The sequence below is a fragment of the Pipra filicauda genome, unplaced genomic scaffold (genome assembly GCF_003945595.2).
Source record: "Pipra filicauda isolate LSUMZ 115617 unplaced genomic scaffold, ASM394559v2 scaffold1088_size49011_pilon, whole genome shotgun sequence".
Taxonomy (NCBI): Eukaryota; Metazoa; Chordata; class Aves; order Passeriformes; family Pipridae; genus Pipra; species Pipra filicauda.
Genome location: NW_024103527.1, coordinates 17,867 through 30,247, shown reverse-complemented (window position 1 = coordinate 30,247; position 12,381 = coordinate 17,867). Strand labels below are relative to the sequence as shown.

The 12,381-nt window shown below is 50.4% G+C and overlaps 1 protein-coding gene across 2 annotated transcripts in view; it reads right to left on the bottom strand.

Annotated features, from left to right (window-relative positions):
- Positions 1–3,522, bottom strand: part of LOC113999240 (pro-glucagon-like) — a 14,839-nt gene extending 11,317 nt beyond the window's left edge. Inside the window, exons 1-3 of one of the 2 annotated variants that reach the window (XM_027742531.2) lie at positions 3,426–3,522; positions 2,879–3,025; positions 653–883 (exon numbers count right to left, since the gene is read on the bottom strand). In XM_027742531.2, the coding sequence (XP_027598332.1) occupies positions 874–883; positions 2,879–3,025; positions 3,426–3,520 (252 nt within the window). In that variant the 5' untranslated portion in view covers positions 3,521–3,522 and the 3' untranslated portion in view covers positions 653–873. Of the gene's footprint in view, positions 1–652; positions 884–2,878; positions 3,026–3,425 lie in introns of those variants that run through there. The other variant, XM_039380598.1, reaches the window with a different exon arrangement.
- Positions 3,523–12,381: the final 8,859 nt, after the last annotated feature.

Genomic DNA, 12,381 nt, shown 5'->3' with positions numbered 1-12,381 from the left:
TGGGAATCCATGGAAAATTCCCGTGGGAAATCAGTGGATTCGTGCCTTGGACCAACAGGGACCATCCAGGACATCCCAAAATCCCAAAATCCCACTCTGGGATCCACAGGGATCATCCAGAACATCCCAAAATTCCACTCTGGACCCACGGGGATCATCCAGAACATCCCAAAATTCCACTCTGGACCTACAGGGATCATCCAGGACATCCCAGAATCCCAAATCCCACTCTGGACCCACAGGGATCATCCAGGACATCCCAGAATCCCAAATCCCACTCTGGACCCACAGGGATCATCCAGGACATCCCAAAATCCCAGAACCTTCCATAAAGAATCGAGGATGTTTGGAAAATCCCGTTGGATTTTTCGGGGTGTTGGGGTCCCTAAAGGGGTGTTTTGGGGTCTGTAAATTTTTTGGGAAAGGCTGAAATTTATGGATTCATTTTATCCCAAGAGAGTTTTTGGGAAACACGAAAAATTTCTGGATTCATTTTATCCCAAGAGGGTTTTTGGGAAAGGCTGAAATTTGGGATAAAACGAATCCATAAATTTCAGCCTTTCCCAAAAATTCAAATTTTTGGATTCATTTTATCCCAGGAGAGTTTTTGGGGAAGGATGAAATTTATGGATTCATTTTCTCAGGACCCAGCAAAGCCAGCAAAGGTTTTATTGGGATTTAGGAAAAGCTCCTGAGGAAGCAAAAGCTGGGAATGCCGGATTTGAGGGAAGGGGGGATCCATGGGAGCAGATTCCAGGAGCAGAGAATCATGGAATGGTCCCGGGATGGACAAATCCTTCCCGTGGAGCCTCTGGTGGTGGCTGGAGCTGGAGATTCCCCTCAGGATGGGGCTGGAAAACCGGGATTTGCCCTTTAATTGTACCTGGAAAAGGAACCCCAAAGAGTTTTCCAGGTTTTCCCATCCCAAAAAAATTCCAATTTTCATCCCAAAGCTCTAATTCCCATCCTAAAGTTCCAATTCCCACCCCAAAGTTCCAATTCCCACCCCAAAGTTCCAATTCCCATCCCAAAAAATTCCAATTCCCACCCCAAAGTTCCAATGCCCACCCCAAAGTTCCAATGCCCACTCCAAATCCCATCCCATCCCACCTTTCCACGGGCAGGGACACCTCCCACATTCCCAGGGGATCCAGCCCAGCCTTGGACACTCCCAGGGATCCAGGGGCATCCTCTGGGAAATCCATCCCAGGGCCTCCCCACTCTCCCAGCCAGGAATTCCTTCCCCAAATCCCCCCTAAATCCCCCTTTCCCAGTGGGAAGCCATTCCCTGTGTCCGTCCCTCCGTCCCCCATCCCAGCTCCCTCTCCATGCAGGAACTGCTGAGCAGTGGACTCAGATCCCTTTTTTCCCCCAGGACAGGGACGTTCTCCCTCTGTCCCGTTCTCTCCAAAGAACCTTCACCAGAGGAGCAAACCGGGAACAAAATCCCTCCTTTCCCGGCCTCTGGGGGCAAATCCCAAATCCCTCCCGACACGCCCCTTCCCATGGCTCTGCCCGTGTCTGTTGTTCTGGGGCAGCCGAGGCAGAGATTTTATGGATCATTGGATTTTTGTATGATTGGATTTTATGGATCATTGGATTTTTGGATGGTTGGATTTTATGGATCATTGGATTTTTGGATGATTGGATTTTTGGATTTTATGGATTGTTGGATTTTATGGATCACTGGATTTTTGGATGATTGGATGGTTGGATTTTATGGATCACTGGATTTTTGGATGATTGGAGTTTTGGATTTTATGGATTGTTGGATTTTATGGATCACTGGATTTTTGGATGATTGGATTTTATGGACACTGGATTTTTGGATGATTGGATTTCATGGATCACTGGATTTTTGGATGATTGCAGCCCCGACTTCCTCCTGAGCCCAGCCCAGGGTTGGGCCCGGCCTAGGCCAAGGCTCAGCTTTATTTTTTAATCCCCTTTCGAGGACTTGCAAGTTGAGTCCTGACTGTTTGCCCAGGGCTTGGGGGAGGGATGGGCGGGGCTGGGCTGGGGATCCGGGCGGGATCCGGATGGAAATTCCTGACCCTGGGACACCCCGGAGCCTTGGGATGGGCTGGGATGGAGGGACCTGAAAGCCCAGCCCTGCCACAGGCAGGGACACCTCCCACCATCCCAGGGGATCCAACCCGGCCTTGGACACTCCCAGGGATCCAGGGGCATCCTCTGGGAAATCCATCCCAGGGCCTCCCCACCCTCCCAGCCAGGAATTCCTTCCCAAAATCCCACCTAAATCTCCCCTTTCCCAGTGGGAAGCCATTCCCTGTGTCTGTCCCTCCATCCCTTGTCCCAAATCCTGCTCCAGCTCTCCTGGAGCCCACTCAGGCCCTGGAAGGGGCTCCAAGCTCTCCCTGGATCCTTCCCTTCTCCAGGGGAACATTCCCAGCTCTCCCAGCCTGGCTCCAGAATCAAGGAATGCTGGAATGATTTGGGTTGGGAGAGACCTTAAATCCCATCCCACCTTTCCATGGGCAGGGACACCTCCCACCATCCCAGGGGGATCCAACCTGGCCTTGGACACTCCCAGGGATCCAGGGGCAGCCACAGCTTCTCTGGGAATTCCATCCCAGCCCTCACTGCCCTTGCAGTCAAGGATTCCTTCCCTAAATCCCCCTTTCCCAGTGGGAAGCCATTCCCTGTGTCTGTCCCTCCAGCCCTCATCCCAAATCCCTCTCCAGCTCTCCTGGAGCCCTGGAAGTGGCTCCAAGCTCTCCCTGGATCCTTCCCTTCTCCCGCTCTCCTGCCCAGATCAGTGTTTCCGTAGTGGGAAGTTGTTTCCCAGGTCGTTTCCCGGGTCGTTTCCAGGTGGTTTTCCAGGTTTATTTCCCTCCCCTCTCCCTTTTCCCGGCACCTCCTGCCCTGGATGAGCCAGTGGACGAATTCCTTGGCCTTCATCCTGTCCAGGAACCGCGTGAAGTCGCTGCTGAAGGTCCCCTCCGAGTGTCTCTTGGCGTCGGATGGGAAGCTTTGGGAGCTCTGGGATCCCTCGGAATTCCGGCTGGAAGAGGAGGAAGAGGGAAAAAAAAACCACCAGGATTTCACGTCCATCCTGGCAGGATCATCCCGGAAATGGAAATGGAAATAAATCCATAATGTCTGAAGGGAGGGGGGACAATGGGAATGTCCCTGGAGGGACACTGGGAATGTTCCTGGTCTGGGACAGCCCAGGAATCCTAGGGGGACGTGGGAATGTTCCTGGAGGGACAATGGGAACGTCCCTGGTCTGGGACAGCCCAGATATCCTGGGGGGACATGGGAATGTCCCAGCGGGAAAACGGGAATGTCCCTGGTCTGGGAAAGCCCAGGAATCCTGGGGGGACAGGGGAATGTCCCTGGAGGGACACTGGGAATCAGGAACTGGGAAGGGCGGAGCCACTCCCTGATCCCACATTCCATACCTGGACGGGCCATCCAAGCCCTCGGGAGCTGCCTGGATTCCCGGCGGGAAGAGCAGGGCGAGCACCAGCCCGGCCAGGAACAGCCACCGCACCATCGGATCGGCCTGCGGGAGGCACAGATCCCACCGGGAATGCCCCAAATCCTGCCGGGAATGCCCCAAATCCCACCGGGAATGCCCCAAATCCCACCGGGAATGCCCCAAATCCCACTGGGAATGCCCCAAATCCTGCCGGGAATGTCCCAAATCCCACTGGGAATGCCCCAAATCCCACCGGGAATGCCCCAAATCCCACTGGGAATGCCTCAAATCCTGCCGGGAATGCTCCCAATCCCGCCAGGAATGCCCCCAAATCCCACCGGGAATGCCCCAGGATGGGATTCCCGCCCACCTCCCGATCCCTGCGGGAAGTTTTGGGATGGGACGGATCCACGGGACACAACCTGTGCCCTTCCCAGGACTGGGGGAATCCCGGCGCAATTCCCGCAGGGATGTGCCTTGGCCCATGGAATGACATCCAAAGATATAACAATCCAAAAATAATCATGAACGGGGAGTGGGGATGGGAGATGAGATAAGGGAATGGTCGATCGGGATCGAGCTAGAATTTAGAACCGAGGAGATTGCCAGTCAGAGAATAGTAGAGAGGGGGGATATAGAGGTGAGAGGGGAGAGACGGAAGAAAAGAAGGAGCCAGCAGCGATAAAGGAACTCATGAGATGCAGATAAGTAATAGAGACGACAGAGATAAAGAGGGGACGTAGGATCGACGATATACGAGAGAGAAGAGGGAGAGGAAGAGAGCCGGAATAGGAGAAGCTGAAGTAGAGGAAGATTAAAACACCATTTTGGTGGGTGTGTTGTAATATACACATCAAGATTAGGGCGCGGAGATTTAATAGGTATATCAGTAGAAGAAATTAATCAAAGACAACAAGAAAGTATGTGTTGAGTAAAGAGAGTATTTATAAATAAATATTTGCATTATAAATTTCTAATAATATAAATAATAATATAATAATTAATGTAATGAATAATTAATATAATATTATAATTTAAATAATATAATTTAAATAATTTAAAATAATATATTTTATTATAATAAATTAATTAATATAACATATGATATATAATATATTGCTATTATCTATTATATTTATATATTATAATATTATATATTATATATTATATAACTATAATATATAATTTTATTACATAATTAAATATTATCCAAAGCTAATAATCAACATCATCCCAAACCTCCCTTCCCATCCATTCCCACCTCGGAATCCTCCCCACGATGCCAGAGGGAACTTCCCTGAAAAGCCCCTTCCAGAAGAATTGACTCATTAGGGTTTTCCATCCCTTGTTTTTGCTGGATTCCCTAAAAATTCCAGGGCAACAAAACTCCACCCTCCCCCCTTTATTTCCCAAAAATCAGACTTTTATCCCTGTGCCCAAGTCCATCTGTGGACAATACCTTTGGATAATACATCTTGGGATATATAGATAATATATCTTTGGGTGTATAGAATATCCAATGAGATATCAAAGATATAGAAAAGATATATAGAAAAGATATATAGAAAAGTTATACATAAAAGGTATATATAAAAGTTGTATATAAAAGATATATATATAATATGTCTTTGGATATATAGAATATCCAAAGATATACAGAAGCTATATATAAAAGATATAGAGAAGATATATATAATATATATACTAATTTTATATACGATATATCTTTGGGTATAAAAATAAATCTTTGGAGAATAATCCAAAGATATAATTAATTGCCACAAATATTATCCCAAATCTCCCCTTTTCCCATCCATTCCTACCTTGGAATCTCTCCACCGTGCTGGAGAGAACTTCCCTGAAAAGCTCCTTCCAGAAGAGGTTAAATTTAAAAAATTAAACTCATTAAAACTCATTAAAATTTTCCCAGCCCTTGTTTTTTGATGGATTCCTTAGGAATTCCAAGGGGAATAAAACCCCACCCCCCTTTATCCCTTTATTTCCCAAAAATGAGACTTTTGTCCCTGTGCCAGAGAGAAGTTCCCTGAGAAGCCCCTTTCAGAAAAGTTGCTCCATTAAAATTTTCCATCCTTTATTTTTACTGGATTCCCTAAAAATTCCACCTCTCTTTATCCCTTTTTTTTCCAAAAATGAGACTTTTGTCCCTGTGCCAGAGAGAACTTCCTTGAAAAGCCCCTTCCGGAAGAGTCGCTCCATTAAAATTTTCCATCCCTTATTTTTTATGGATTCCTTAGGAATTCCAGGGCAATAACCCCCCCCCCCCATTATTTCCCAAAACTCAGACTTTTATCCCCTTGTGCCCAAGTCCCTTTTCTCGGAGCTTGGATCCAATCCTAACCCCTTTTCTTCCCTGCTTTCATCCCTTCCCAGCCTGGGAATAAAGGAAAGGAGGAAAATCCCAACTCACCTCCTTTCCTTCCCCTCCTGCTTTTCCTCCTTTCCCAGCTCCTTCTCCCTGAATTCCGGCTCCTTCCCGGCCTTTTTAAGCTCCTCGGGATCCGCCAGGGAGGTCGTGGAACCTTCTTGGGGTCGGAGGGGTCGTTATGAATCATTTGCTGGCTGCCAAAAATGCCCTTTTTGCTCCTTTTTTCCACTTATTTCTTCACCACGGAGAAAAAAAAGGTGGTTTTTTTAATTGTTGTCGTTGTTTTGCTCGTTTTTGCCCTTTTTGCCCTCGGATTTTGGAGCCCGGGGGGTGACCCGGGGGTTTTCTTGCTCTGCTGGAGTTCAAAACAGCAGGAAAAAGGAGGGCAAAGGAGGGAAAAAGGAGGGAAAAGGAGGGAAAAGGAGGGAAAAGGAGGAAAAGGAGGGAAAAGGAAGAATTTTGGTGTTCAGACACTTCCTGCTGCTTCCTGAGGGGCAGGATTTGGGTTGGAGCTGCTTGGCCGGACAGAGACCATGGTGAGCCCAGACTGAGCCTGGGCCAGGCCTGGGAGCCACTGGGAGCCCAGACTGAGCCAAGCCAGGCCTTGAAAACAAACCTGAGCCTGGGCCCACCATCCCATGGGAGCAGCCTTAGGAATATAATATTAGGAATAAATATATAATATATAATATTAGGAATAATTAGAGGGGTATTATATTATATTATATTATATTATATTGTATTGTATTGTATTGTATTATATTATATTACATTATATTCCATTTACGAACATATATTTCCCTGTTCCCCTCTCCAATTTGGAAATGGACACCTTCCAACTTCACGATGTATAATTTTGTTTTGGAATTAAAAAAACCCGTATTTTTATTTCTTTATTTTATATCGGCAGTTCAGTATAATTTTATATCGTATTTCTTTATTTCCTGTTTTATATCGGGCCGGTCTCTCTCCCCTCCCGCCCCGGCAGAGCCGATTCCCTCATTCCCTCACTCCCCTTCCAGGACCTTCCGCGCAATTATCACCGTCTCTCCCCCGCGGGGCTTCTCTAATTAGTGCCCCTGTCAGCGCGCGGCCTGACGAGCCGTTAATTAGTGCCGACACCGACAGCAGAGGGCGTTAATTAGCTGGACCTGCCGGCAGAGGTCGGACCCCCCGGGCCTTCCGGGGGATATTTCTGATTATTTATTATTATTATTTATAATTAACGCCCCCAAAGCAGCGCCGGGTGACGCCGCCAGCGATGTCCCTTGGCCCGGGGACGCTGTCAGCGATATCCTCTTAGGAGAAATAAAAATATGGTTTATATATATATGTGTGTGTGTGTGTTTTATATATTAAAAAAATATAAAAATATATTTATAAAAATATATAAAATATATATTTACATAGAAATGTATATATTTAATATATTTATATATTCTTACATATTTACTCATTTATAAATATATATTTATATAGAAATTTATAATAAATATATAATATATAAATATTTATATATTTTATATATTTATACATTTACGAATATATAAATATATAGTTATATATAAATATATATAATAGTAAATATAATATACACATATATAAATATATATTTTTTATAAATTTTATAAATTTTATATATATAAAATATATAAATATAAACATATAAATATATATATATATAGGTGTATTATGAAGTTGTAAAATACCCAAGTTCCACAGACAACTTGGCTGTCAGGGTCCTTTTGGGCCGTATTAAGGGAAATGCAAAAGTTCTTAAAAATTAAAATGTTTTGGGACCGCGTGGTGCCCGAGGTTCCTTCTCTCTTTGGGTTTAAGAACAAGGGAAGATCCACCATTTTTGACAACTTTGCAGCCGATCGGGATAAAGGGAAAGCCCCTTTTCAGAGAAAAGAAACCTTTTTAGGTAAAAATGAATATATTAAAGCTTCTCTGAAAAAGGGTGGGATTTTGTAAAACTATAAAAATTAAACCCAAAGGGTCTTTTCTCCCCGAAGATCTCGGTGTGAGACCGGACCCGGCGCGCTGAATAAATCCTTCCTTTGCGTTTCCTGAGGTTTTGCCGCCTTTCGAAAATTCAAGGGGAAATTTTTCTCACACCCTGGCCCGGGTGACACTGTCAGCGATGTCTCCCCTGACCCGGGTGACACTGTCAGTGCTGTCCCCTGTCCCGGGTGACACTGTCAGTGCTGTCCCCTGTCCCGGGTGACACTGTCAGCGATGTCTCCCCTGTCCCGGGTGACACTGTCAGTGCTGTCCCCTGTCCCGGGTGACACTGTCAGTGCTTTCCCCTGTCCCGGGTGACACTGTCCGGGCTGTCCCCTGGCCCGGGTGACACTGTCAGTGCTTTCCCCTGTCCCGGGTGACACTGTCAGCGATGTCCCCTGACCCGGGTGACACTGTCAGCGATGTCCCCTGTCCCGGGTGACACTGTCAGTGCTGTCCCCTGTCCCGGGTGACACTGTCAGCGATGTCTCCCCTGACCCGGGTGACACTGTCAGTGCTGTCCCCTGTCCCGGGTGACACTGTCAGGATGTCCCCTGTCCCGGGTGACACTGTCAGCGCTGTCCCCTGTCCCGGGTGACACTGTCAGCGATGTCCCCCGACCCGGGGGAGCTCCTGGAGGAGACCCTCATCTCCCTCCTGGCGCTGCTCCTTTGGTTTTCCCAATCCCGGCTCCTCTGGGAATTGACCTGCGGGACGCTCCCCCCGCGTGGTTTTCCCGGGAATTCGGGGCTCTCCCGTTTCCCGGGATGTTCCCCTTCCCACCCTCTGGTTCTGCCCCCCCTGGAGGACGCACCAGCCCGGGTTTGGGACGGGGCAGAGCCGCGTTTCGGCTCGAGTTGGGATTTGGAGGCGTTTTTATGGACACCAGGTGGCGGCGTTTGGCTGCGGCCCTTCAGCTGCCTGTCCTTCCTCTGCCTGTCCTTCCTCTGCCTGTCCTTCCTCTGCCTGTCCTTCAGCTGTCCGTCCTTCAGCTGCCTGTCCTTCCTCTGCCTGTCCTTCCTCTGCCTGTCCTTCCTCTGCCTGTCCTTCAGCTGCCTGTCCTTCAGCTGCCTGTCCTTCCTCTGTCTGTCCTTCCTCTGCCCGTCCTTCATCCCCTTGTCCTTCATCCCCCTTTCCTTCATCCCCCTCTCCTTCATCCAACTATCCTTCCCCTTCCCGTCCTTCCCCTTCCCATTCTTCCCCTTCCCATCTTTCCCTTTCCACCCTTCCTCTTCCCATCCTTCCTCTTCCCATCCTTCCCCTTCCCATCCCTCCTCTCCCTGCCCTCCATCACTCTCTCCCCCCCCCCCCAAATTTCTCCGTGATTCCCAAAATTCCCAACCTGCCCCCCCCAAGGACCGAAGCGATTCCCCCTTTTTGGGGGGTGGGACCCCCGGGCCGGGGGGGCCCCCTGGTGACGTCACAGCCCGGTTTGGGGTCCAAATCCCTGGAGAAGCAGCTTTGGGGCCTCCCGAGATTCCTGCACCGATGGAACACGGAGAGGAGGGGCCGGGGGGAAAACTCCCGGAGCGTGTCCAGACTCCACGTCCGTCAGCTCCAGAGGCTCACCCAGAGCCCACCCAACCCCGTTCCCGTTTTCCCAAGGATCTGACCCTGCTGGCATGGGAAGGGTCGGGAGGATCCAAGGCTGCTCCCATGGGATGGTGGGACCTGGCCCCGCTGGACTGTCCAAAACCAGCCTGGAAACGAGAGGAGTTTCCCATGGAATCGGGGCTGGTTTGGGCCGGCAGGGCCCTCAAAGGCTCCACGGGCAGGGCAGGTCACGTCGGGCCTGCTCGGAAATGAAAGCCAGACCTGCTTTGATTAAAGCCAGACCTGCTTTAATTAAAGCCAGACCTGCTGAGCCTCCTCCTGCCCCCGACCCGCTCCTGCTCCGGGGCTCCACTTCCCTGCCCCGGGGATTCCATGGCTGGGAACAACCCCAAAGCGTCCCAAAGTGTCCCAAAGTGTCCCAAAGTGTCCCATGTCCCCAAATGTCCCAAAGTGTTCAGTATTCCAAAGTGTCCCAAAGTGTCCCAAAGTGTTCCAAAGTGTCCCAAAGTGCCTGGACACACCCAACGGCTCCAATCCCACTGTCCCAGGGCACACCAGGAGCTGGTTCATTTTGGGGGGATTTCCTGCAAAAAAAGGAGGGATAAAGGCTTTGGGTCCCCTGGGATCCCCCACAGAGCCCTTGGAGTCGTAGAATCACGGAATCATGGACACATGGAATCAGAGAATCATGGAATCATGGAATCATAGAGTCATAGAATCATGGGATCATGGAATCGTGGAATCATGGAATCGTGGAATCATGGAATCACAGAATCATGGAATCAGAGTCATAGAATCATGGAATCATGAAATCACAGAATCATGGAATCATAGGTTCACAGAATCATGGAATCACAGAATAACGGAATCATGGAATCACAGAATCATGGAATCATGGAATCATGGAATCAGCCAGGTTGGAAAAGCCCTCCGAGCTCATCCAGCCCAACCCTCGCTCCGACCCCGCTGTGGTTCCCAGCCCATGGCACTGATGCCACATCCAGTCTGTCCTTAAACACCTCCAGGGACGGAGAATCCACCCCCTCCCTGGGCAGCCCATTCCAAGGGCTGATCACTCTCCCTGGAAAGAATTCCTTCCCAATATCCAACCTGATGCCTTAAGCCCCTAATGTTTTTTTTTTATTTTTCTAACATTTGTAAGACTTGTAAGTTTTATAAGTAGTGGAAGTAGATTTTAAAAGTAGCAACCTTCCCCCCCTTTTGTCCCTTGTCCCTTTCCCTTTCTCTAGCACCCTTGTTTACACATTCCTTAACCCTCTTACCCCATTCTATGCTCCCTATATCACTCATAGCCCCAAACCCAAGGCCTAGATTGTTGGCAGAACAGCATTTCGGGGCCTGAACCACAGAACACGCTCAAAAACTGGGTGACTATGTACCCTTTGTGCTCTTATGATGGTGAAGATGGGATGAACGGGGGGTCCCGAAACACACCCCAGACCCATTTTAAGGGGGTGGACCCGGGGTGGACCCGAGGAAAGGCCACAGGGTGGACACATCTGGGATTGGATGGATGGTGTTATAAAATGTAACCTCTCAGGCACGGCCTGTGCACGTCGTGTACCATCTACTGCCTTGGCAAATAAACCCTTTCTTATCTCACCCCTAATTAACAGCTCTGGAGATTTTTTCAGCACCAAAATACCACGGCAACAAACCCAAACCTGGTGAGGCCACCCCTGGAGTGCTGTGTCCAGTTCTGGGCCCCTCAGCTCAGGAAGGACCCTCCCCACCCAGAAAATAACCTGTTAAGGTAAAAAACCGGCGTTTAATGAACATTTCACAGTCTGTGTAACCAAAACAACTACAAAAGGCGCCGGGTTTCAAACCCGTGGGTGCTTCCAGCCCCGGGAAAGGGGGAGGCACCGGCTCCTGCCTCCCCCCGGGGGGGCTCAGAGCCCACCCCCCCGAGCCTGCGGGGCTGCCTTGGGCCATTTTTGGGGCTGGGTTTGCTCGTTCCGAGGAGGAGGAGGGGAGGAAGGGACACAGCCCAGCCCGCCCTGCCGGGGTTCGCTGCCCCAGCCCGGGGGGACACGAGCCGCCCGTGCCCTCGTGGGTGTCCGTCTGTCAGCACCGACGGACCGTGCCCGTGTCCGTCTGTCAGCACCGACCTGCCCGATGCCTCCCCGAGCTCTTGCCCAACCCCGATTCCTCCCGACACATCAAAGGCGCTTTCCAAGCCTTTCCTCCGAGCTCCTGGGAGGGCCCGGAGCCGGGGGGGGAGCGCCGGGAGCCTTCCCGGAGCCAGGCAGGTCCATTCCCAGCCCCCCGGAATTCCTGGGGGTCCATTCTCAACCCCCCGGAATTCCTGCGTGTCCTCCCAGTGTCTGATCCCTCCTCCTGGGGGTCCCTTCCCAGTCCCCAGGAATTCCTGAGTGTCCTCCCAGCCCCCGATCCTTCCTCCTCGGGGTCCATTCTCAGCTCCCCAGAATTCCTGCGTGTCCTCCCAGTGTCTGATCCTTCCTCCCGGCTGTCCCTTCCCAGCCCCCAGGAATTCCTGGGTGTCCATTCCCATCCCCCAGGAATTCCTGAGTGTCCTTCCAGCTCCTGATCCTTCCTCCCGGGTGTCCATTCCCACCTCCCAGGAATTCTTGGGTGCCCTCGCAGCCCCCGATCCCTCCTCCTGGGGGTCCCTTCCCAGCCCCCAGGAATTCCTGGGTGTCCATTCCCATCCCCAGGGAATTCCTGGGTGCCCCCCCAGCTGGCACCGCAGGAGCCGGGAACGTCCCCGGGGAGGGAGGAATCCCGAAGAGCCCCCCGGGAGAAGCCGCTTCGCGCGGCGCGTTCCCGGAGAAACGTCTGGCTGCTTCCCTCCGGGAGCTTTCCCCTGTCATTCCCAGCCGGATTTGATGATATCTCCCGGTCAGCCGCAGGATTTTCCCTGTCATTATCCCCGCTCGGGAGCCTGGGAGGGGTTGGTTTTATTTTTTTGGGATGGCGGAGGAGTGGCAGCGAAGCGCGGCCGCCC